Below are 22,012 nucleotides of genomic sequence, written 5' to 3' on the forward strand. Positions count from 1 at the left end.
TAAGAGCTACTTTCTCTAGCTGTTTCAGGAAAGAATCCAGGGTATTGGCTTCAACAACATGGCTGGACAGCTTGTTCCACACTCCCACACCTCTTGTCTTCTCTGTTTAGTACTAAAAACACAGAAAAAGTTTGTTCTAGCCTGTTTGAGTAGTACATTCCTTTACGCTTTGGAATGTTTCTGGATGCTCATTTCTAGACTGATTCCAGATCAACAGTATCTTTTTGTAACATGGTGACCACAATATTATAAATTAGGTTTCCTTCTTTTTTAAGGTACTGTAACAAAACCATGTGCAGGGGGTCTGGTAAGTCTGCAGGTTTTTCTGGGTCCCTTTCAATAATGCAGCAATACCTGAAGAGCTGTGAGAAGCTGTTAGGTTGGCCTGGTGAATCCAGTAACTGTCTTATCTTGTTAAGAGGTGATCAGAAATGAAAACCTATAGATCCGCCAGGACAGTACCAGGATTGGGATTACAGTGCCCTGGTGTATACTGAATGATAGTTATTTGATTGTTAACCCAGTAGCCTGCTATAAGTAGTGATGGAGGATCAGTAGGAGGTGATATTCTTACTGCTCTTGAACTCCCAAACCAATGCCTCCACTGCTGAGGTGGCGTTCTTCAGATGAGACGATAAACAAAGGTCATACATATTTAGTTATTTTAAACCCCGTGGCTCTGTTTACAACAGCGGACGTTACCGTGGTGCCCTGGCTAAATTCGTCTCTTGTACAGTCTGACATTTATGAATTCACTCCTTCATTTACTCAGTGAAGTAGTTTCTTACTATTTAGACAGCCAGCGTGTGAAGCGGGGTTAGTGACGCACAATGACTGTTATGTGTTATCAAAGTGGGTACTACCCTTTAACAGAAGAAGAAAGCCCCTTCCTGTAAGCGCTTTGGGAAACGCTGTTTCAATGTTAGGAATTAACTACTACTCGTATTGTTGGATACAGGTGCAATTTTACTTAGCTATGGAATATATAAAAAACAATGTTAATAGAAGGAACGCCACATCAATAGAATAAACATTAAATTGCAAGTTAAAAAATAGTTCTTTAGAGATGTATAAAAACATTCTTAAATTCGGTGCGGAATTTAATAATACAGTGAATTTTAAAAGAGACAGTTGCAGCGGTCGTTGTGTGACTAGAGTGCGGCGCACATCGTGCTTATGTACGGGACAGACGGTTGAGTGATCACACATGGGATTAACAAGGAGACAAATGCAGTGGCCAGTTAGTGCTGGGTGGACCCGATTTTGTGCAACAGCCTATAAGAGAGGTGGATGAAGAACTATGTCGGTGTTTACCTGCCAGCTCGTCTAACGTCAAAGGTTATAATGCAGACGCAAGGACAGCAAACTACGCTATTCTAGCGTAATAGAAAATGAGAGCTGCTGGGATACCGTATGTAAAAACAAAATAATCATGTTTCCTAGTATCAAAGGGATTATCCGGTGCTTTACGGCGCGATTACTAATTTAGTATTTATCCCTGTACGTTTTACACTGCAGAATCCAAGCACCGCCGGTGTATTATTAAGTGCGCTCTGAAACTTAATTCAGAAACCACTAAATCACCCTCTAGCTGTTCATCGCCATACATTTTCGTTGTTGTAGTCGCCGGTTGGTAGAAAGCCGAAAGTATTGCTGCAAACTTCATAATCCAACGTCCTTTATTCTGATTATTGTTGGACATTTCGGGCCTCGCAGAACCGCCTTCTGCACCGTTAGTTCAGTATATTTTAGTTTGTGTTGCAACTGGGGAAATCTGAGCCTACGCAATTGTTACTATGCCAGGTAGGTGCTCTAAGTTTTCATTTTATTTGTGATGCCTAGAAACAGTTATGTTCCTAGGCGACTATCTGCACGCTTCGTTGTGCATTACTATACTAGGTTTCATATTGCATTTGTGTGGTTAAAGGCTTCTTTAAAGGATATATATTGTGCTATATATCGGATCCACCCCTATATATCAAAGGATGGCGTTATAACAGCTATAACTTTTAACAAGCAAGGACTGGGAGGTTTTGCGCATATGCTTCAAGAGAGTGCTGGTGGTGATAGTTGTAATAATGAGCTACAAAGTACATTTTTAAAAAAGAAATAAACTTCTTTACTTTGGATACATCACTTTCATCATGCACCTCTTTAACCGCTTGGTTAAACAACTTTTTAACCACGTGTGTTGTTTCTGATCTCGGAGATGACAGAAATCCGCACCTGCAGTGGTGCTCTGGGGCACACAGGGTCTTTTCTGGGCTGAATACAGTTCCTGATTCAGAAATGATCCAAAGTATAAATATATCTTTGCTTGCACCTCTGCAACGAATCAAAAGTAATACTGCCAGACAAAAGCATTCACAGGTAAGTAACCCATTTCTGAAGGGGCAGGTGTTCCCAGCATCGTTTGTCCATTTGTTAAGTCGTGTCTGTATTATGTACAGTGCAATTAACATTTTGCTATTAACGTTTACAATGCAGTTGTGCGGAATGCTGCATTTATCGGTTAATTATAGACGGTTTCTAAGGGTAGAACTATCTTGCATCAATACATAGCCTTGCATGGATGGCTTATAGAAAGCAGTCAGATAAATGCGTTTTGTTAGAAATTTATGAAAATGGTGTCTTAATCCCTTTTATAAAGAAGAGTTCACGTGGATCATTTGGCGAAAAATCAGGTGCGTTTCCCTCTGAAGCTCTAAGAAACGCGGAAACGTGCAGTCTTTTTGTCTATTGCGGTCTCAACTGTAGCTTGGTAGTAAATGCATCTAAGAACCTATTAGAGTTAGTGTTGTATTTAAGTAAACCCTGAGACAATTACTCTTAAGCTTGCCTAGTCATTGTGTCAGTTACGGTTAGTCTTTGTAACTATAAGTGTAAAATTGTTAGAAAAGAATCAATACACCAGTTATAATACATTTTTGTGCATTTGATGTGCAAAGAAAAGAGACTGCACAGATTTTCCTTATATTCTCTTTCAGTTAAACCTGAAAATGTATACTGTAGGCTTTAAGGAAACCTATAGCCTAATGATCTTAGAACAATACATATATCAGATTAAAGCTTCTGAATCGGAGATGCAGACTCTAGCTCCATTGCTCTGCTCCTGGAAAGTAAGGAAATTCTAAATGAAGACCTAAGATTTGCACTGTAAATGCCAGGCAATAACCAGTAGCATCTCTGGAAAGGAGCTTCCCAGGGCTGATACAGTACATTGCTTCAGGAATGTCCTCACAACACTATGGCCACATTTAATTGGACTGCTCAGAACCTAAGCCCAACGACTGTCATTGTGAAATTTCTTCTTCTAATGCACACCCTGAAGGTTAGAAAGATAAGATGATTATACATGTATTTTCAGCCGTCTGCAAATGTCTGAGGAACAATGTTTTTAAATTTGATGCAGAAAGGATACAGTGCTTTTCTCTGTAGTCCTGAGCAAAAATAATAAATAAATGAAGCATTGACTTGCAAATTCATTTGAGCAGAACCATGTTGATTTTTATTTTATTTTTTTAAGTACCCAACATTTGGGGGATAAAAAACTGATTGTCTTGATGCTTGAGTGGATAATACCATCAGATGTTTCATTTACAGTTTCGGCTTTTGAGAAGGCCATTCTGTTCTGAGTGAGCACATTAAGGAGAAACCTGCTTTTGCATTTAGCTCGGCTAATGATTTAATAGTCTAAAACTGTTTTAACACCCCAGAAATTGTTTGGACAGCATCTGTAAAACAAAACTTATGGTGCTTTTGTGTACTTTTTAAAAATATAGAAGTCTTTATTTTCGTTAAAAGTATCAATATACCTGCATCGGATCAGAAGTATGATAGGCCAGTTCTTAACCATCCTTCATCAAAAGAGGCCATTCAAACCGGTATAGAAAAAACTGTATTTGTAAAATGTGTCCATGTAAGTAACTCTCAAAATCAGATGCATTTTTAAATTCATTTTTAAACCTTTTAAGTTGCTCTACTAATGCATTTCTGGAGGTTTTATTGTCACTTAAATACTTGTTTACAGAACTGAAGTCCTCACTTATTGTAGAGTGGCTGTCCATAATGGGCTTGCCATTCACGGGCCTGGGTGTTCATGCGTTTTCACTTATTTGCATTTTAATTACTTTTTTTTTTGGTAAGCAGTGTAAACAAATGTAAGGTTAGCAACACTAACTGCATCATCTCATTGTGGTTTGAACAGAGTAGAACACAATGCTAGCATTTCACTAGAGCAATCAATGACAAGGTCAGAAAGCAATTTAAATTGCAGGCTACCCACATTGAGAACAGTGTGAAACAGGTTTCATGGGGAATATTTGGTCTAAAGAACACCTCTGCAGAAACAACAAATAGCAGTGGTTTATTTTTCTTATTAAGCACACCACAGGCTCCTGAAAAATTGCTGTTTAGCTTCAAGGGGGAGGAAGCGTGGAAATATCTGTTTACTGAAACATTCCAATCATATGCCATTATATCGGGGAGCGAGCACAACTACAGTAAGTGCTGGAACTCTCACAGAATCAATACTAATAACTGTTTCATGGTGCTCTTTTATTTAATGATCCTACCTTTAACACTGCTCATGGTGATTATTAAGCTTGCAGTCCTTTTGCTCAGCATGGTGTGTGGTGCAATTGTTTTTTATAATTTACAGAATATGTTCCTTGATACCTACAGGAATGATGCACATCCAGATGTAGATATCATTTACAAGTCCCTCTCCTGAAGCACTGAATGCTAAATGCAGGATATTACCTTAAAGTGGTTATTCAAATGAATTATGAGGGTCTCTAACCCTGCTTTTGGGGAGACCTACAGGTTTTAGATCTGGTGTTTTAGCCATTGATTTCTAGAGGCCTGGAACATTTTATCTTGGGGAATAAATCAGAATATCCTTTATTCCTCTGGGAACCAATATTCCCTTCATTGACTCATTTGCTTAAACAAGTGTTCCTAAATATTGAATAGCAGATTTAAGGTGACATCTGAGACTAACTGGCCTGAAGCCCTCTAGGACCAGGACTGGAGTGCTTCTGATTTTTTTTACCTTTAGGAATAACTGGAATAGGGACCAAGGTTGGAGACTCCTGGTCTAGAAGGCTAAACATACTTTCAAACTCTTCTTGCCTTTAGTAACAGACGAGGCATTTGTGACCCTGGCTACCAGTGATGTTTACTGCCAGGGAGCGCTGGTCCTTGGACAGTCTCTCCGGCAGCACGGGACCTCCAGAATGACTGCAGTCCTGATCACACCACAGGTCTCCAGCAGCGCACGGTAAGAGGAGAATGAGTGTTCACTTTAGTATTGAACTGTTCTATTTTGGCCAGTGACAAAGCCAAGACAGAGCTGCCTTAAAACAGCTCTCCACAATGAGGGCTAATGCTTTTACAGACATTCGCAGGCTGTATTTAATAATATTACGTTTGAGAAGTATTATTGTCGATGTGCTAAAAGCAGTTATTTACCTATCAATTGAATGGATGGATTGAATACAAGGATGCAAGAGTCTGCTAGATCCAGCTACTTCTCCCTCATCATTGAGAGCAATAGTAACCATCCTAGAACCTTTACTCCACCATCAACAGATTGCCTAAGTCAAGCTGCCCCACCGCATTACCTGCCTCATCCCAACTCAGCAACACATTCTTAGTTCTTTAGTTCCAAAATCGATAACATCTGGCATCACATTCTCTCTGCAACACCTTACCTCCACATCTCCCTGCTTGCCTAGTTTTGTTAGTTCCCTTCTCTGACTTCTCCCTACTTACTAAGGTTCTGGTGTGGTACCAAAAGCCTTCAAAAGTGCTGCGGTTAGTCCAGTTCCTAAAAAAACAACCCAAATATGGCTCTGGACACCCTAAGCAATTTTTGCCCTGTATCTTACCTACCCTTTCTTGCAAAAAAAATTGGAACTTGCTGTTACAATTCAGATGAACAGCCATCTCATTGCAAAAAACCTCTTTGAACCCTTCCAATCTGGTTTCCGACAACTAAGTAGCACATACACTGCCCTGGTTAGAGTCACCAATGATATTCCTATGGCTTGTGATTCTGCCTCTTTCTATTCTTATTCTTCTTGACCTCAGTACTGCTTTTGACACTTTTAAGCGTGATATAGTGTAGCTTTAACTGGTCTTAAGCGGGTTTGTGACCGATTTTGTTTTTAATCCTTACACAGCATTTTAAATTTTTTATTCAACGTGATTTGCAGTTGTGAATGAGATTTGTCATAGTTCCATCTCCAGCCAGTTTAAAACCTGGCCTCCTCTTCTGACATCCACATTTTTTTTTAAAGATCTATTTCCATCCCCAAACTTTGGCACAGTATAGTGAAATAGTTTGTCTTCTGAGGTACATTGATAGTCTGTGATCGAAAGATGATTTTAATGGCCAAGGGTGGCAAACTCAATTATACTGTGCATGTGAAATAAATTCCATTGCAAAGACATTCACTATGTGCTGGTATGGAATGGTATGCCTTAACAGAGCCTTAAATTCCCATTTGTTTCTATATCTATATGTGTTCCAGTTTTTTGAATGTATAAAAAAGGGGTTCTGCAATTTGTAAAAATCAAAGTTGTGATTTCATTGGTTGTCCTGTTTCAAGAAGAAGTCACGGTGATGTTCTGGTGAATTTTGTTTTCATTGTAATTACTTAAATTGATGGATGAACAGAGTAGCTTTTTAGCAATTTCCTAACTGCTTTATCCAATAGAGGGTCATGAGTTAAAAGCTACCCTAATCTTATTGGAGAATCTTGAGCTTGCATGAAGTGTGGTAATAAAAAGCAAAAATTATACTCTATAGTAATTCAGTCTCCAGGTTTACTTGGCATGAATCGGGTGACTGGAGATAAAAGTTAATATTAGCAGGAAAGAAGCTTGCAGGAAATGTCTGGGATTGATTAGCTTTTAGTGTTTTGCTTGTAAACATTTGAATGTTCTCACATCACAATAATACAGAGCCTTAAATAGGCAACCAGGGAACCCGAGATAGGGGATGCTGTAAGTGTGCATTGCAAAAAACATCAACGAAAGGAAACAAAATGCAACCAGTCATGTGACATAGCTCAGTGTCTGGGGACCAAATGCGTTCCATTAGAAAATGTGTAGAAGACCAGACTGCATGGCTTCTTCTCCTGCCCCAGGGCTGCCCTTGCCCGAGTGTTTGACGAGGTGGTGGAGGTGAGCGGTTTGGACAGCGGGGACCTGGCACGCCTGGCGATGCTGAGACGCCCAGAGCTGGGCATCACCTTCACCAAGCTGCAGTGCTGGACCCTCACTCAGTACGCCAAGTGCGTCTTTATGGATGCCGACACGCTAGTAAGTGCAGTCGTGGCCTTTTCCATGCCGTGTTCCTCTGTGGAAAGGCGTGCGGAGATGCAAGTTCATTATTCTTCTCGTGATGGATGCAGTGCAGGTTTTTCCTCACTACTTTATCCAGTTATTGATGGCGGGAGAACTGGAGCATAGCCTGGCAGGAAACGGGTGTAGGGCAGGATACATTCTGGACTGGCCTCCAGTCCACCACAGGGCACGCACGCACTCGCTACAGGACCAGTTTTCCCAGAAACCAGTTAAGCTTCAAGTAGGCCTTTGGATTGTAGGAGGAAACCCATATGGACGGGGGCCCAACGTAGATACTCCATGCAGATAGAACCCCAGGAATTGGTGCCAGGGCTCCAGTTCTGTGAGGCAGCATTACTAACCACTGCACCTGGATGTGCAGGTTTTTCAATCCATATAATGCCGCAAGTGTTGCCTAGGCAGTCTAACTGCATAAACTTCTAGAAATTCCATTTAAGAATTACCCCTCATTATAATTTCCCATTGACAAAACGCAGAACTACAATAGGTTGAGTAGTGGAAGACTTTGTTTGGTTTTAACATTTGGTGGTGGCAGTTGAGACCCCCCTTTATATTGACTTCAGTGCCAACAAAGGACACTCCTTGCTCAATGTAACCAAACAATGTTTCTTTTCATGTGGGAAGGTCTCTGTTTGCAGTTCGTGGCTGGACAAACAGGGTTATAGGTCAGCCCTCTCTGTACTTACAGGAAGCACATTGCCTGCACACAGTATTTGGAAAGGGTTTATCATGGTTAAACAGACAAGGGAGACCCCTGACGTTGGGGGTCTGCAGCAACTCTGGTAAATACAGCTTTCCACAAAACCACACTGAATAGCAATGATGTGGCCAAACAATCATTTTTCACTTAGATTTAAACCCAGTGAAAGTTTCATTTTTGTGAAATTAAAAATGAACTGAAGAGCAGGATTCACTGTTTTGCTTCCCTGTGTTGCGGCACTACATCTGTGTTGAAGAAGCCCGTTACCACTTCCCTGTTTCCAGGTTTTCTCAGTCTAAAAACCAGATTGAGCTTTTCACGTCCATCCTCGGTTGTGCTGTAGGTGTTATGCAACGTGGATGAGCTGTTCGACCGAGAAGAACTGTCAGCGGCCCCCGATCCCGGCTGGCCTGACTGCTTTAATTCAGGGGTGTTTGTGTTCAGGCCCTCCCTGGAAACCTATAACCAGCTGCTCCGGTTTGCAATGGAAAACGGCAGCTTTGATGGTAAGTCACAAGGAACTCGACACCCGGGGAACCTGAGGCTGGGAATGTGGCAACTTATAAACTGTTCTGCTTTGCTGTGATATGCAATCCTCAACTTGTAAAAATGCATATTCTACTACTCTGACTCAATGCAACCATACACAGTCTGTGCCATGTGGAATCATATTTACAGTACCTGAAAGGGTTTGTGGGAGGGTGGCAGTCTTTCAGTGGGGAGCCAGACAATTTCCTTTAAGTTTGCAAACCCCCAAGTGCTCTGGCAGCTGTAACCCACATTGATTAATGGATTTATTTAGCCTTTACAGTAATAGAATAGGCTGTTACCACAATGATCCACACCAGGAGGTAAGCAGTTAGAAAATTGATGGATGGACATCCAGGTAGCTTAGTACTCGATTTCAGGTGCACTTAACAGTTACAAGGAAACATATTTCTCTGACCAGTTTTCAGTGCACAAATGCTATAGTGAGTCCACAGAGGTTGAACACAACCTTGTGTACACAGTCCATGTCTCTGGCTCATTCCTCTAGCCCAAGTGTGGAAGAAAGACCTTCACCATCTACAGGAGGATGCATTTTCATAATCACACTTGCATATTTGTGGATCATTAATCTTATTCCCTCTGCCTTTCAGATTTATCTGTTAACCTAGGTTGGCCAAGGACTTGCTCACTGTTAAGAGATGTAACTTAAAGGCAATATAGGGACACCTTACACACTGGCTGCCCAGGAGGCAAGTGTAGCAAACTGTATAAATGCGGACAACACTATTGTCTGAAATAAATGTAGGCAAAAAATTAATCAAAAACCATGGAGATATTCCACTGCAGGTTGTAACAGCAATTCAATTATTAAGAATCCTACAGTGCATGTGAAGATTTATCATCTCAGATAAGGAATATATATCATTTTGGATTTTGTTGCAAATGTATAAATGTTCATTTTATCGGTATGCAATGTATTAAATCCGTGCCACTGGTCGTCTTTTATACATCTTTTTTTTTTTTTAGCAGAATCTTTTTCTTGTTCTAGTCCAAGGCCAGTGGATCGGTTTGTGATGTGACCTGGGTGTAGGGATAAGGTTTTTAAACCAGTTTATGGCTCTATCTGGCTTTGAGATGTTGTAAAAAATAACATTTTGGAAAATGTGTAGTAATAGATGTATTGAATATATAATGGCATATGGATGATGTGATCATTTGTGGAAAATCTTTTTTTCTTTTCCTTTGATAAAAATCCAGTTCTACAGTACGTGTTTATGCTTTTTCTTGTTTATACATTTTCTGTGCGTAATATTCTGGGTTCCTGTCAGAGCAATTGTACAGGTGCTTTTTATAAAAATATACCCCCTACCTGGATGAAAATGTATCCCCCCGATTTTGATTTGAACACCAAGTTACCCGTTTATTCACACATTAAAAAGCATTTTATTGTACAAGACACTATGTAAACTAATTTTTAAAAACAGACCTTTATTTGGTAAGTGTATTTTTCAGTGTTGTAAAATACACCACAATCACCTTTTGGTTTATATTTGATATCAAACTGCATTGCTCTACAGGTGAGTATTTTAAATACTCTGATGCATTGTGCCAATGCTCCATGTTCAACCCCACAGGATTGTTTTTGAGGGATTTTCCTGCTGAGCACTGCTCTTTGAGTGCTTCCTAGCACCGTATTGAGCAGCTGAGCCATTGGGCTTTTGGAAAGGGCTGACTGCAGAGAGTACTTAGAATTGGTTATTCTAAGAAAGTAGAAATTTGAATATAATATGAATAAACTTTATATTAAGAAATGATTCCAAAATGGCAAGGATTTAAAAGATTAAGATAAAGCATTATTTGAAGTTTTAATTGGTGATGCTTTTAGCTCCAAGATCTAATAAAGCTTCAAGCTCACCATGAAGTGGCATTTTTTTAAACAATGCAGTATTGTAAGTTAAGTATAATGAAAAGGGCTTTTTTTTTTTACAAGCAAATGAAATGTCTTCACACAGCTTTGATTACACCACACAGCTCTGACAATGTGCAAGCTAAATTTAATCTTCACTGCTCTGTCTTGCAAGCTTGTGCATTCAGTTCTGGGGTGAACTACAGTGAATTGAATATAAAGGTCAAGAACCTTTTTTTTTTCCTCAATGTTGAGTGGCTAGGTTGAATATAGTCTCCATTTAAGAAGCATTGCAAATGCAAGTGGCCCATTCACATTACAGTAGTGACCTGATCTTTTGCAGATCTACCTTTTGTAAAGAATATACTGCAGATACACTTCTAATATAATGGTTTTTGTTCTGTTTCAATTATCTTCTCAAGGAGGTGACCAGGGAATCCTGAATTCCTTCTTCGGTGATTGGGCAGTAAAGGACATCCATAAGCATTTGCCCTTTGTCTATAACCTCAGCTCAAGTGCCGTGTATTCATATCGGCCAGCATTCAGGCAGTAAGTATTCTTCCCCTCTGTAGTTGTGCTGGGTTTGCAGGGGGGAAAAAAAAACATTGGAATATTTGTGACATGTGCCACCGGTTTGAAATTATTTTAAATGGCAAATGCAGTGTTTATGTATTTAAATCCAGTACAGCAGCTTTACTGACCTTGGCATAGCCTGGTTTGGAAAAAGATGGCATCACTTTCAACTTCATCATGTGTGCAACATTGAAGGGCATTGAAAATACAAACATTGCAACTCTGGTTGTATATTGTTGCCTGGCCTTGGTGCCAGTTTTATCCAGGTGGCTGTCACCTGATCCATGTTGCTCTTTTACGGGTGTGCTCCGTTTAGGTACGGTCATAAAGCCAGAATAGTCCATTTCCTTGGTTCCGTCAAGCCATGGCACTACAAGTACAACCCACAGACCAGGAGTGCCTATCAGGAGCCAGGTTTCCCAGTGGGGAGTCAATCGGAGCACTTCGTGAACTTGTGGTGGGAAGTCTACAGCTCGGGAGTTGTCCCTTTAGTGATGCAGCACAGTGAAAGGCTGGAGTCCGAGCAACAGCACTGTAAGGTGGGATGTGCCGCACATTAAATAGTTCTAGCAAGTTACTTGTTTTGAGATGGGATACCTAGGGGAAGCTATTTCAAGCACTTGTGGCTTTTCGGATAGAGTTACTGTATGTGGTTACCTAATTTATTTCAAGTACTCATTACATTTCCTACTGTATGTAAATATTGAATGCTGTTCTGTTTTTGGTCTTGTCAGCACAGCTGTTGTCTGTATGTTTGTTGTTTTTAGTGTGCGTCTTTGAGAAATTCCCCAATTTGCAATTTCTCATTTTTGTTTGTGTAGTACCAAGTAGGAAGTATTGAAATCAGTGTGAGGGAGGAGGAACCAGCTGTACCTTCACACATAGAATATTACCCACCAGAACTAGAAAATTTGATTCCACCTCAAACCTCATCAGATGAGTGGGTGAGTATGTTCTGTGCATATCAGGGGGGATTATTTCCAGAGTTTAATGGGTTAATGGCTGCTGCTCTGTCAGTGCATTCGCATCTATAACTGGATTATGTTTTAGTTTTGCACAGCATTGTAAAACAATTGTTTTTTAAGCGGATGCTACAAAAGAAACATTTTAATCTTTATGAAATATTCACCAATGATTAAAAATGCTTTGATTGCAGAGGAAGAATAAACTGAATCTAGTTAGAAGATGGTTTGAGATTTACCAAGGACGTCTGAGTGTGGGTTGAAGGAGCAGTGCAGCTGTTACTGTATATGGTCATCCCAGCCTGCAGGGCTAATTCTCGACATCCCCCACCCCAGTGTAATCCACTTAGTGTCGTGCACTTGTCAGGTCAGCATGATTCATTTTGCATGCAAATGCCATTGGAAAAATTACTGGACGATGGCTGATTCTTATCATAAATCGAAATTTAACTTAATGTTCATTTTTTTTCTTAACCTCGCAAACATAAAAGAAACCCACTGAGATATAGTGAGGACCTTGGTTCTGAGAAGCTCAAGATTGCATGAGCCTGTTCTCCAATACCTATTTTTATCCGCGAAGCTCTGCGATATTGAATAGTCAGATTTATGTACTGGCGCAATAAAGTGCTGCTGTCACAGTGGATCCTTCAGAAAGTGCTTGTGATAAAAGGCTGTTTGTGACTTATAGCAGCTCTGGCTGGTCTTGCTGCCAGAAAGCACAATTAAATGCAAAGGATTGTGCTTCTGAAAAGATTAGATTACAATCACTTATTTAAATAAGAAATATTACAATGCAATGCACTTCTGCAGAAGTGCAACCCAATAACTAATCATACACTGAAGAATGTACTTCCACAGCAATATCTTTTGTAGCTTTTAACGAGCTATTGGCATCTATTTCTTGATCCCTTAATCTTCTCACTTCCTGTTTTTTTTCTAAATGGTGTATTTGTGTGGGGGGCAGTTCACTTGCAGTTTTTTTTTTTACTGTGTGCCATGATGCTCCATTGTTCGAACTGGTGAGCTATGCTTTCAAACATGAACACATGGTCAAAATGTGGATTACGTGACAGCAAGATACTGTAGGTTTTCCCTAATTTGAGGGATTTGTACTCAATTTGAGGTATAAATCTGTTTTCTAGTTTGTGCTTGGGAGCCTGAAATTTTCAGTATTTTAAGAATTGTTCCGTTTTATTGAACCAGTTTCTTTGTGAAATATACTGCAAACAGGACCCTGACCATGTCTCTGTTTGCATTTGCCATTTTAATGGCAGAAGGCCTCCTGTGAGGCTTGTCTAGTTACTTGTGTATGAATATAAAAACGTCTTCCAAGCAGGTCCTGTTAGATGCCTGTAGATCTGCAGCATCAGAAGCAAAGGTATTTCAGTGTTTGTGGGTGGGGCAACAATGATATCAAACTGCTAGAAGATAGAAGATGAAGAAAAATTACACCCTCATATACTCAGTGTGGCACATTTCCCAAAAGTATCTGAGACGCCTATGATGAAATTTCACCCAAAATCAGATCTGTTGAGGATGGGTTATATTTTTTAAATAGTGAACTATGAATGGTTCAACTGTTAAGGTTGCATAAATTGTAAATTGTTTTGAGTGAAAACTGCATTTAGAATAGCCTATTGCATCCTTCTACCTTTCACCGTGAAACTATAGCTTCTGTTGGTAGGTAAGAAACTAATCTTTTCTGGGAGAAAAAAAGATTAAGAAACGTCCCGTTGTATTTCCATGTGTGCGCACATGAACTTTATTGAGCTTTATGTATGATATACGGAGAATTAAAGATCTCGTTTGATTCAACAGCAGGTGCACATAGAGGATTCTGGGAGTTGCAATGGCAGTCTTCCACAGCCTGAGCTTGCTTCTCTTCCGCAGCCCAGTGCACCTGAAGTGGAACAGGTAAGCTTGTGCATTTTAACGCGAACAGGGCTTTGAAATTAAAGAATAGGAAGTGGTCCTTAAAAGTAACCTCGGTTCGTCCGTCTTGTTTCGTTTTCACCGTCATTCATGTGCCTTTATCTGTAAGAATTTTGCAGTATTAATGGCTTAAACTTTCTAAAAAAGATTTTCTGAGACCCAATTTAAGAGAGTGTATATTCTATAGAATATTTCTCCTTGGGGAATTTGCTGTCCTTTGTATGTTCACATACAGCTATACAACAGGGTACACTGAAAAGCTGGTTTAAAAGTCTCACTGTATGGTTTGCATGGTTATCCTTGACCGTGCTTGTGGCTGAAAGAGTGATTGTGATTTAGCAGTGGGAAACCCCTGAGGACCTTCCAAGAGAAGAAGTCACTGTTGTAGAGCCCGAGATCCAGGCACCTGTGCCTCAGCATAGTCCTTCTGAAACGCCTGCTGAGGATCTGGTAAGTCATGACCGTCGAAATAGCATTGAGCATGTAACTGTGAAGAGGCTCACTAAAGGTACAGTATAAGTCAGCCATTCTGAGTTTAGATTAGATTAAACCCGACAGCAGCCACTTTGGTAAAGCTCATGCCTTGCTTGCTTTTAAAGAAGCAGCTGGTGAATCTTGGATCATATACACTGTAGCTGCAAATAAGGGCCTGTTCTTGTGCATAATCTTACGTTTTTATCTGACATGACACCACTGTTCACAATGTGCCATTCCTCTTAAAGGAACATTCTTCATTAAATAAGTGTGGAAATCAGAATAATTTACTGTTCTCATAAGCTTCTTAAAACTATGTAATCCAATTGCTTATACAGCATCTCATGATGTATTTTTACCATATTTTAAACCTTCTTTTCTGTTTAAGGTTTATGTGAACACTTGTTCGGATTTCTTACTGTTTGATGGTTTAACACTTCATTTCAGTTTCACATGCATTACAAATGATATCTGTTCACGTCCTCCAATGTTCCTTTGAATAAACCCTCTAAAACCAGCAACTCTAGAAAAGTTCCTGTGCTGCTGTTTGTTTGGTTTGTCCGCTTATAATAGAATATTAAAAATGTCACCGCCTCCAGACCCTTGTAGTGATGTGTACAACATGGTATTGCACCAGCTGAACAGAAAGTTTTCTTTGTAAGGGTGGATAGGCTCTTTTAACTTTAGACTTGAGATCGTTATGTTTAAGTCTCATAACAGGTGCTGCGCTAACCTCTTCCATGCTTTGTTTTTTCAGCACTTCTGTAATTCGAGCAGCCACGATGCCCCTGACCTTCATCTTCTGAATGATCAGGCAAATAACCTTTTTTTTTAGATCTAGTAGATGTTTATACTGCATCACTTTCCCCGTTTGACACTTCTTTGCTAAATAGCAGATTAACTCCTCTTCAGTACGTTTCACTGCATTTCATCCCGTTATTCACTAGTTCAATGAGCAGGATTTTTCCCTTTTTAGTCTCATTGTTGTATTACTGCCTTAGTTGTTTTTAAACAGCCTTGGCTGCCAGGTGCTGTACAGTATGTTCTTCTCTTCTATTTGGGTGTGCGTGCAACGAATTACATCTGAATTTGCCAAAACAGTGCTCAAGAGATGTGTTATTGGGACTGTTTTCTGACAGAACAGATTAATTACCCTCACCTCACCTGTTCCATCCCCTTTTTAAAAAAGATCTAAAAGGAGTGTGCTGGTATGTCTTTTTGCCCATCGAGAAGAAGTTGTCAGAAGTGTACTGTACTGTATATGAATGAACTTTGGCCTTGACCTTTGGGTATCTGTGAAATTTTTAATTCTCATTTCAATTGAGTTTTAAACATTTTTGTTCCACATCTTCCAATATTGGTGAAAATAATGTACTGTACTGTGAGATTCAGCAAAGTTTAGTTGATATACAAAAAGTTTCCGTCTTAAATGTCCAGGCATCTCTAGTTTGAATTTGGGCTGTCTCATAGTGGTTCATCATATTGAGAATAGTTAGCCATTGGCTCAGTGTTATTGAGGGGAATTGGTGGGTTTAGAAGTTGGCAATGTCTTTTTTTTTTTTTCTTCAGCTTTATTGTGGGTTGCAAATTACGGTCTCGGGTAAATGCCAAAGCCATTACAGATTGCTCTTGCCAGTGAGAATTTAATTTTATTTTATGTTACTTTGTCTTGAAGGGGCACAAATTTCTAATAGGTTTTGGTTGCTTTGGGAATCTTTATCGTTTGACACAAATTTGAACCAAGAGATCATTTTTGGCTGGCTTTTTGATGAGCATTTCTGCTCAGTCTAGTTAGCATTTTCAACAAATGAATGCCATGCGTTTAGGAAAGGGGTGTATGGAGGACTCTTCAATCTTTTTTTTTTTAACCACGGAACGTCCATTTTTAATTTTGCCAGAAGTGGTTTTGGTTTCCCAGCTAAAACTTTAACCTATGATTATGAAACAAGGAGAGCTTCTTTAGAGTTAACAGCAGATGCTTAGGTTTTTGTCTCCTTAGTCTCCAGAGCAGAGTTTGCCAGTAATCCTGATTACTAATCCCAGAACCCCTTTAACAGCTCTGGCTGGAGTGGATTATTTGTGTGGCTGTAGATTTATTTTTGCCACCAGTTAAATGAAATTAAAACAAATATTCTTCATAATAAACAGAATGGAGATGCGTGTAGTGTAAAATAAGTTGTGGGACAAAGTTCTAGACATAGTTCACCTGAAAAATGTTAAACATTTGATGCCCGTCAAAAAGATCAAGCATTAATACTACTGTCACTTTTACTTTGAAGATAATTTCTCTTTTTTCAGCATGGAAGCCTGAATGTAAAAGTATTGATCAATTTTCGGTTATTTGTGGCAGATAATAAAACTTTAAGCTAATCATTTTCTTTACAAAGAGAAAGATGTTGCTCACATTTTGAATGCTTCATAACTTGCATGAACTGGAGTCCTTTTTCATTTCTGTAGAAGATGACTGTGCTCTGGGTCTCGTACATCATTGTGGTTTGCTTAATGACTTGCATATGGGTACTGTTCCTGTAATTGCAGTTGTAGCCCATATTCATCAGCTCCCATAATGAGGAGTTTTTAGACTAGCTGTTAAAGGAATGTACGAAATGAAACCATAATTAACAAAGCTGAGAATTAATCTGAGATTTTGAATTGCAGAAATGCACTCATGCTTACCTATGATCAGTTCTTTTTAAAAACACTTACAGTAACCAAGTTAATATTAAAATGAATGTTTATTTATATAGAATAGTTTTTTTTAATGTAAGCCATAAACTTACTTATTTTTCTAGAAATAAGTTTAATAACATTTCAGTTACATTTAAAAGGAACAATATTACTGTCGGTGTAGTGTTGCAGCTACTTCTAAACTGGTGTAATGTTGCCATCTACAGGGAACAAAAATCTTATTGAATCAATATATTGTACTAGTTGATGATCATGGAATTTAGCTGAATGAGGGCCTTTTTTGTTTGACCTGCGTATGTGCTGTCTTTTGACTAGTGTCTTGTGTTTTTCCATTATAAATGGTGCTGTCCTCATTCATGTTACACTTAAGCTTTTGATTTGTTCATATGTACTGTTATGATTTTGATTTTTGAACACTATACACCTACACGAGTTTCTTGTAGTTTAAATGGATAGTTATTTCCTATTGGGTGGCTAAGCAGGATGCAGTGACAGTTCCTTCTAAATTATTCTAATTCATTGTAATTTTGACCTGATCTGAAGGAGTAGTATGATCCATATTGTAATTGAGAAAAAAAATCAGGAGGTGCTTTGCAGAAATAGCACTGCAGGTTTTTCATATCTTTCACATCTTGAGCCATTCTTTGTCAGTCTTGGATCCTTATTGTTCATCTGGATTCTCCCTGGGAGTCATCCTTTTCAAAGCTGCAAGTTCTCTAATCTTTGTCCTCCTATCCCAGGTGGATCTGATGGCTACTGTGTCAGAGCTGTCCATTGACATCAAACCTGAGCTCCCCGTTGACACCAAACCCGAGCTCTCGGACTCGGATCACCGAAGGATGTGGGAAGAAGGGCGCATGGACTACATGGGAGAAGATGCTTTCGAGAACATCCAGAAGAAACTGGATAGGTTTCTTGAATAACAGTTTGAATAATGAACCTCTGCAACAAAAGTAATTGCCATTTCCCTAATAAACATTTGTGGGAAGGGAAATGACTAATGTGCATTAGGTCATAATAATGAAGCAAAAAACCGAAGTACATTTAATTAAGGAAAAGGTGCATTATAAAGTTATGAAAGTAATGGCAGACTGCATAGTAAACTGGAAACCTTGTGGAAGATGTTGGAGCTGTACACTGGAAAGAGCGCAGCTCATATGGTGTACATGCTTATTCTTGGAGCACTGCTGCACAAGACTGGTGTGTGCAATGTGCACATATTGTCGGATGTCTGAGGCTTATTTTCCCCATAAGTGTTCTGTCGTGTATTTGTTAATCCTCTGACGGAGGTTTTCATAATTGCTGAATGACAGTGGAAAATATCGTTTGGATAATTAGACAAAACTTGTTCTCTAAAGTGTAGTGTGAAATGTCTTCCTGTTCCCTGAAGGAATGTGGTTACACCGGTTGTACCTACCTTTATTTGCCAGTGTTATACTTGCATAGTAGTGCCACTGCTGCCTTAACTTTTTTCCCCACTGACCTGTTTATGTACATCTTTGGTATCACTTTTCAACTGAGGAATCCTTCAAAATGCAAATCATTTCCACGTTGTTTATAACGTGCAATGCTTGTTGCATTCTCGGATCCTAATCACACAAACAAAATCAGTGCTACGTAAAGAAAATGTAAAACCTTGCCGAAGCCTTTTTCTCTTTAAACAAATTGGATAAAATGTTTATGCCGATTTGTATTCTAAATGAGTAATATTAGTTTCATTTGGGGGGGGATAAAATCAGAAGGGGGGGCAATTTCATTTGTTTTCCCGCTTTAAATAGTGTACTTCAAACTTTGAAACGGCTGAGCATCACTACTGAAGGCTATCCTTGCCTTACATTAATGTGCCTATGGAGTAGGGAGTTTGCAGTAGAATTCTGTGCTTTACATGGAGAATGTTGTATAAATCATTTATATATTCCTGTATAGCAAACATCAGTCTGTTTGATACAGAATGTTATTAGAATACAGAATGTTTTCCCATTGAAATAAGGGAGTTTCAAATAAATGATGTGTTCATTATAGTAAGCCAAATCATGTTAATGATCAATTGTGCATTCTAGGAAGTAAGTCATTTTATGGATCATAGCCTTTTGAAGTGTGCATTTTGTTTTTGGATCTTGCTGTAGAAGATCAAAGATGGATGAATTTACACACTGTTTTTCATAATAAACTATGACCGCATTAAACATCACCTTGTTTGCTTATTTAATTGAAATTTGTAAGTTTAAACAAACCTGTGGATTACCTTCACTGTGTGAACTTTGCTTAATGCTAGAGTCTTCTGTTTTACAGAACAAAAAATTTCTCTTCAGATGTCGAATGGTCTCAACTTGACCTAACCACCTTGCTGCATCTCTGCGGGCTTGCTTCCAAATCACTAGCCATTTTTGAGTTTTATGCAAGATGCCCTCTTGTTAGTAACCCAGATATAGAAATATATTTGAAAATAAGGATGGTCATTTCTTGTAATAAAAATTGATAATTCCAATACATCCAATATTGTTCACTGTATGATATACTATTATACCATCACAGCAAAGTTATTCAGTATTTGCACTGTGTGGCTAGGAAACTCAGTTGCCGCTGTTACAGGCTGCCGAATAAGGTGCAACAGACGGCATCAGCACTACAGGTAGATGTGATCATTTGGGAAGGCTCGACATCGGTGCTCTGTGGCAGGGAGAGACCAAGGTGACAGTACAGATTTTTAAGCTGCTGCCCTGCAGTGTTTGCAGATCATCCCATTTCCAGGTGTATCCAGGATGTCATGAGGACTCTGGTCTGGTTATGACACGGGCTGCACGTAGTCTTCATCTGAGGAAGCCTCAGGACACCTGGACTCAGGGTACTGACACCAGCATTGCTGGCTTTAGGAAGGCTGCTGTTGTCAACTGTCTTCCCTCTCAGTTTGTGGAATCTACAGTAGGCAAGGTGAGAAAGATAGAGGTTCACTCTCGGATATCACTGAAGTTGTAGGGCTGGTGGCTGTTTTGACCATTGGGTCTCCGAGTTCTGTCTTGTGCACACTACGAGCATTTACTGCTGTTTGTTCTAGCCCTGACTCTTGATCACTCCCAAAGGCATGAGACTGTGCTTCTGTTAATCACAAACAAAATTTCCAGTTTTGTGAACAATTCACTCTCTACAGCGGGGGTGCCCAATCCTTGTCCTGGAGGTCCAAGGACATGCTGGCTTTTGTTACTGTTGATTGGCCCCTCAATGATTGCAAGCCGTCCAGGCCCACACCATTATACTCCCTCCACCATGCTTAACAGGTGGGATGAGGTTTTGGTGTTGGTATGTGGTGTTTTGTTTTCTTCTAACATAACGCTGTGTACATTTACCAAAAAGTTCAACTTTTGTCTCATCTGTCCACAGAACATTGTTCCCGTAGTGCTGTGGAACATCCAGGTGGTCTTTAGCAAATTTGAGACGGGCAGCAATGTTTTTTTGGTAACCTCCTATGAACACCACTCTTGTTCAGTGTTTCTTATGGTAGACTCATGAACGCAGACATAATCAAGTGCAAGAGATGCCTGCAGATCCTTAGCTGTCACCCAAGGGTTCTTTGTCACCTGTTTGTGATTGTACGGTGTGCCCTTGCACTGATCTTTGTAGGATGTCCACTCCTAGGGAGAGTAGCAACAGTGCTGACTTTCTTCCATTTGTAAACTATTTGCCTGACTGTGAACTGATGGAGTCCCAAGTCTTTAGAAATCCTTTTGTAATCCTTTCCAGTCTTGTGAGCTTCAACAACCCTTCCGAGGTCCTCTGAATTCTTTTGATCGGGCCATATTGCACCTCAACAGAGTTCTGTTATGAAGAACAGGTAACCAAAATTGTGATTTTTTTATATGGCAGGGCAGGTCCCCAGGGCAGAAACCCAGGATAAAAGACAGACGACCCATGGAGACAGGACACAAAGCGTGTGTCAGGTGGGAGGATCTTGTTTGAATCAGCCTCAAAGGCTAGATTCTAGCTACATATGTGAACCTTCTTTAAGAGAGCTTGCTGCTCTGTTGTGTTAAGAAACTCTGGTTTCCTTTATAAAAAGTCCCTAGGTTAAAAATGTTCTCTCCTAGTTATTGAATGCATTTTTCAGAATATGGAGATAGGGTCTCATTCACTTTAGAGCATCTGGCTGGATTTATAGGAAGAGTGGTTTAGTGCCGAGTTACATTCCGTTTTATTTAGGATGCAGCTTTATCTCTTGTTGGCCTGATAGGTGTTATATTGGCTTTCTTAGTACCTGGTTAGCAATCTGGGTTTTTGTTTGGTTAGAACATAGGCGTCTGAGTTGCCTTGGTGGTAAAAAAGGTAACTTGTATGGATCATATGGTTTTGGAGAGTTACCTGAACCTCCAGTCAATCATGTACATATTCTGGGAGAGTAGCCTAAACCTTAGACCCTGTTGTAAGCTTTCATCCACAAGACCCAAGCCACGTGTCCCCGGACTCCGAAATGTCAAGAGCAGGTATAAAACAGGTCTTCTACAGGTAATCTAGTGATAATCACCACACCAACCCTTATACGACCGTGTTCTCTGAAAATGTGGCCAGTTTAATGTGATAATTAACACAGTGCTTAACAACCCGAATTCAAGATAGCGGTGAGGTTGATCTGCATGAATTCAAATCAGGACTGTTTCGGTTTATTGAAATAGGTGAATTGTTAGAAATAACATTAATACAAACAAAGACTCATGGACAGAGATGGATGAAAATAAAGAATGAGAAAAGTGCAAGTTACTAAGATATAGAACAGTGTTAACAAACTCGAATCCTATGCAACCTATTCACCTTGAGGTGTGCAAATGAGAGAGCTTGGTATGTTCCTATTTTTTAAATTCTGAATAGCAGGGAAGTAGGCATCACCTGATCCGTGGAGATTTGTTAGGCGAGTGGTGCTGTGAC

At 39.6% G+C, this 22,012-nt stretch overlaps 1 protein-coding gene across 4 annotated transcripts; it reads left to right on the forward strand.

The window, feature by feature from the left end:
* The first annotated feature begins 908 nt into the window (after positions 1-908).
* gyg2 (glycogenin 2) lies at positions 909-19,289 on the forward strand. Of its 4 annotated transcripts, none has more exons than XM_088609231.1 (11): positions 909-1,803; positions 5,140-5,281; positions 7,155-7,329; positions 8,418-8,580; positions 10,892-11,018; positions 11,359-11,581; positions 11,864-11,986; positions 13,823-13,918; positions 14,279-14,386; positions 15,168-15,224; positions 17,839-19,289. In XM_088609231.1, exons 1-11 carry the CDS (start codon positions 1,797-1,799, stop codon positions 18,019-18,021), a joined length of 1,404 nt encoding a protein of 467 aa, XP_088465357.1. In that variant the 5' UTR covers positions 909-1,796; the 3' UTR covers positions 18,022-19,289. The 4 variants fall into 4 exon arrangements, with proteins under 4 accessions (XP_088465357.1, XP_088465349.1, XP_088465373.1 ...); XM_088609223.1 differs by having other exon boundaries at positions 912-1,803; positions 14,276-14,386; XM_088609247.1 differs by having other exon boundaries at positions 912-1,411; positions 14,276-14,386.
* The last annotated feature ends 2,723 nt before the right edge of the window (positions 19,290-22,012 follow it).

This window comes from Lepisosteus platostomus, chromosome 2 (genome assembly GCF_059453375.1).
Source record: "Lepisosteus platostomus isolate fLepPlt1 chromosome 2, fLepPlt1.hap1, whole genome shotgun sequence".
Lineage (NCBI taxonomy): Eukaryota > Metazoa > Chordata > Actinopteri > Semionotiformes > Lepisosteidae > Lepisosteus > Lepisosteus platostomus.

Excerpts from the sequence above, each read along its gene's own strand:
- gyg2 (XM_088609223.1), top strand. Across the intron at positions 8,581-10,891 it reads GGAAAACGGCAGCTTTGATG|GAGGTGACCAGGGAATCCTG; the intron begins GTAAGTCACAAG and ends TATCTTCTCAAG. Across the intron at positions 14,387-15,167 it reads AAACGCCTGCTGAGGATCTG|CACTTCTGTAATTCGAGCAG; the intron begins GTAAGTCATGAC and ends TTGTTTTTTCAG.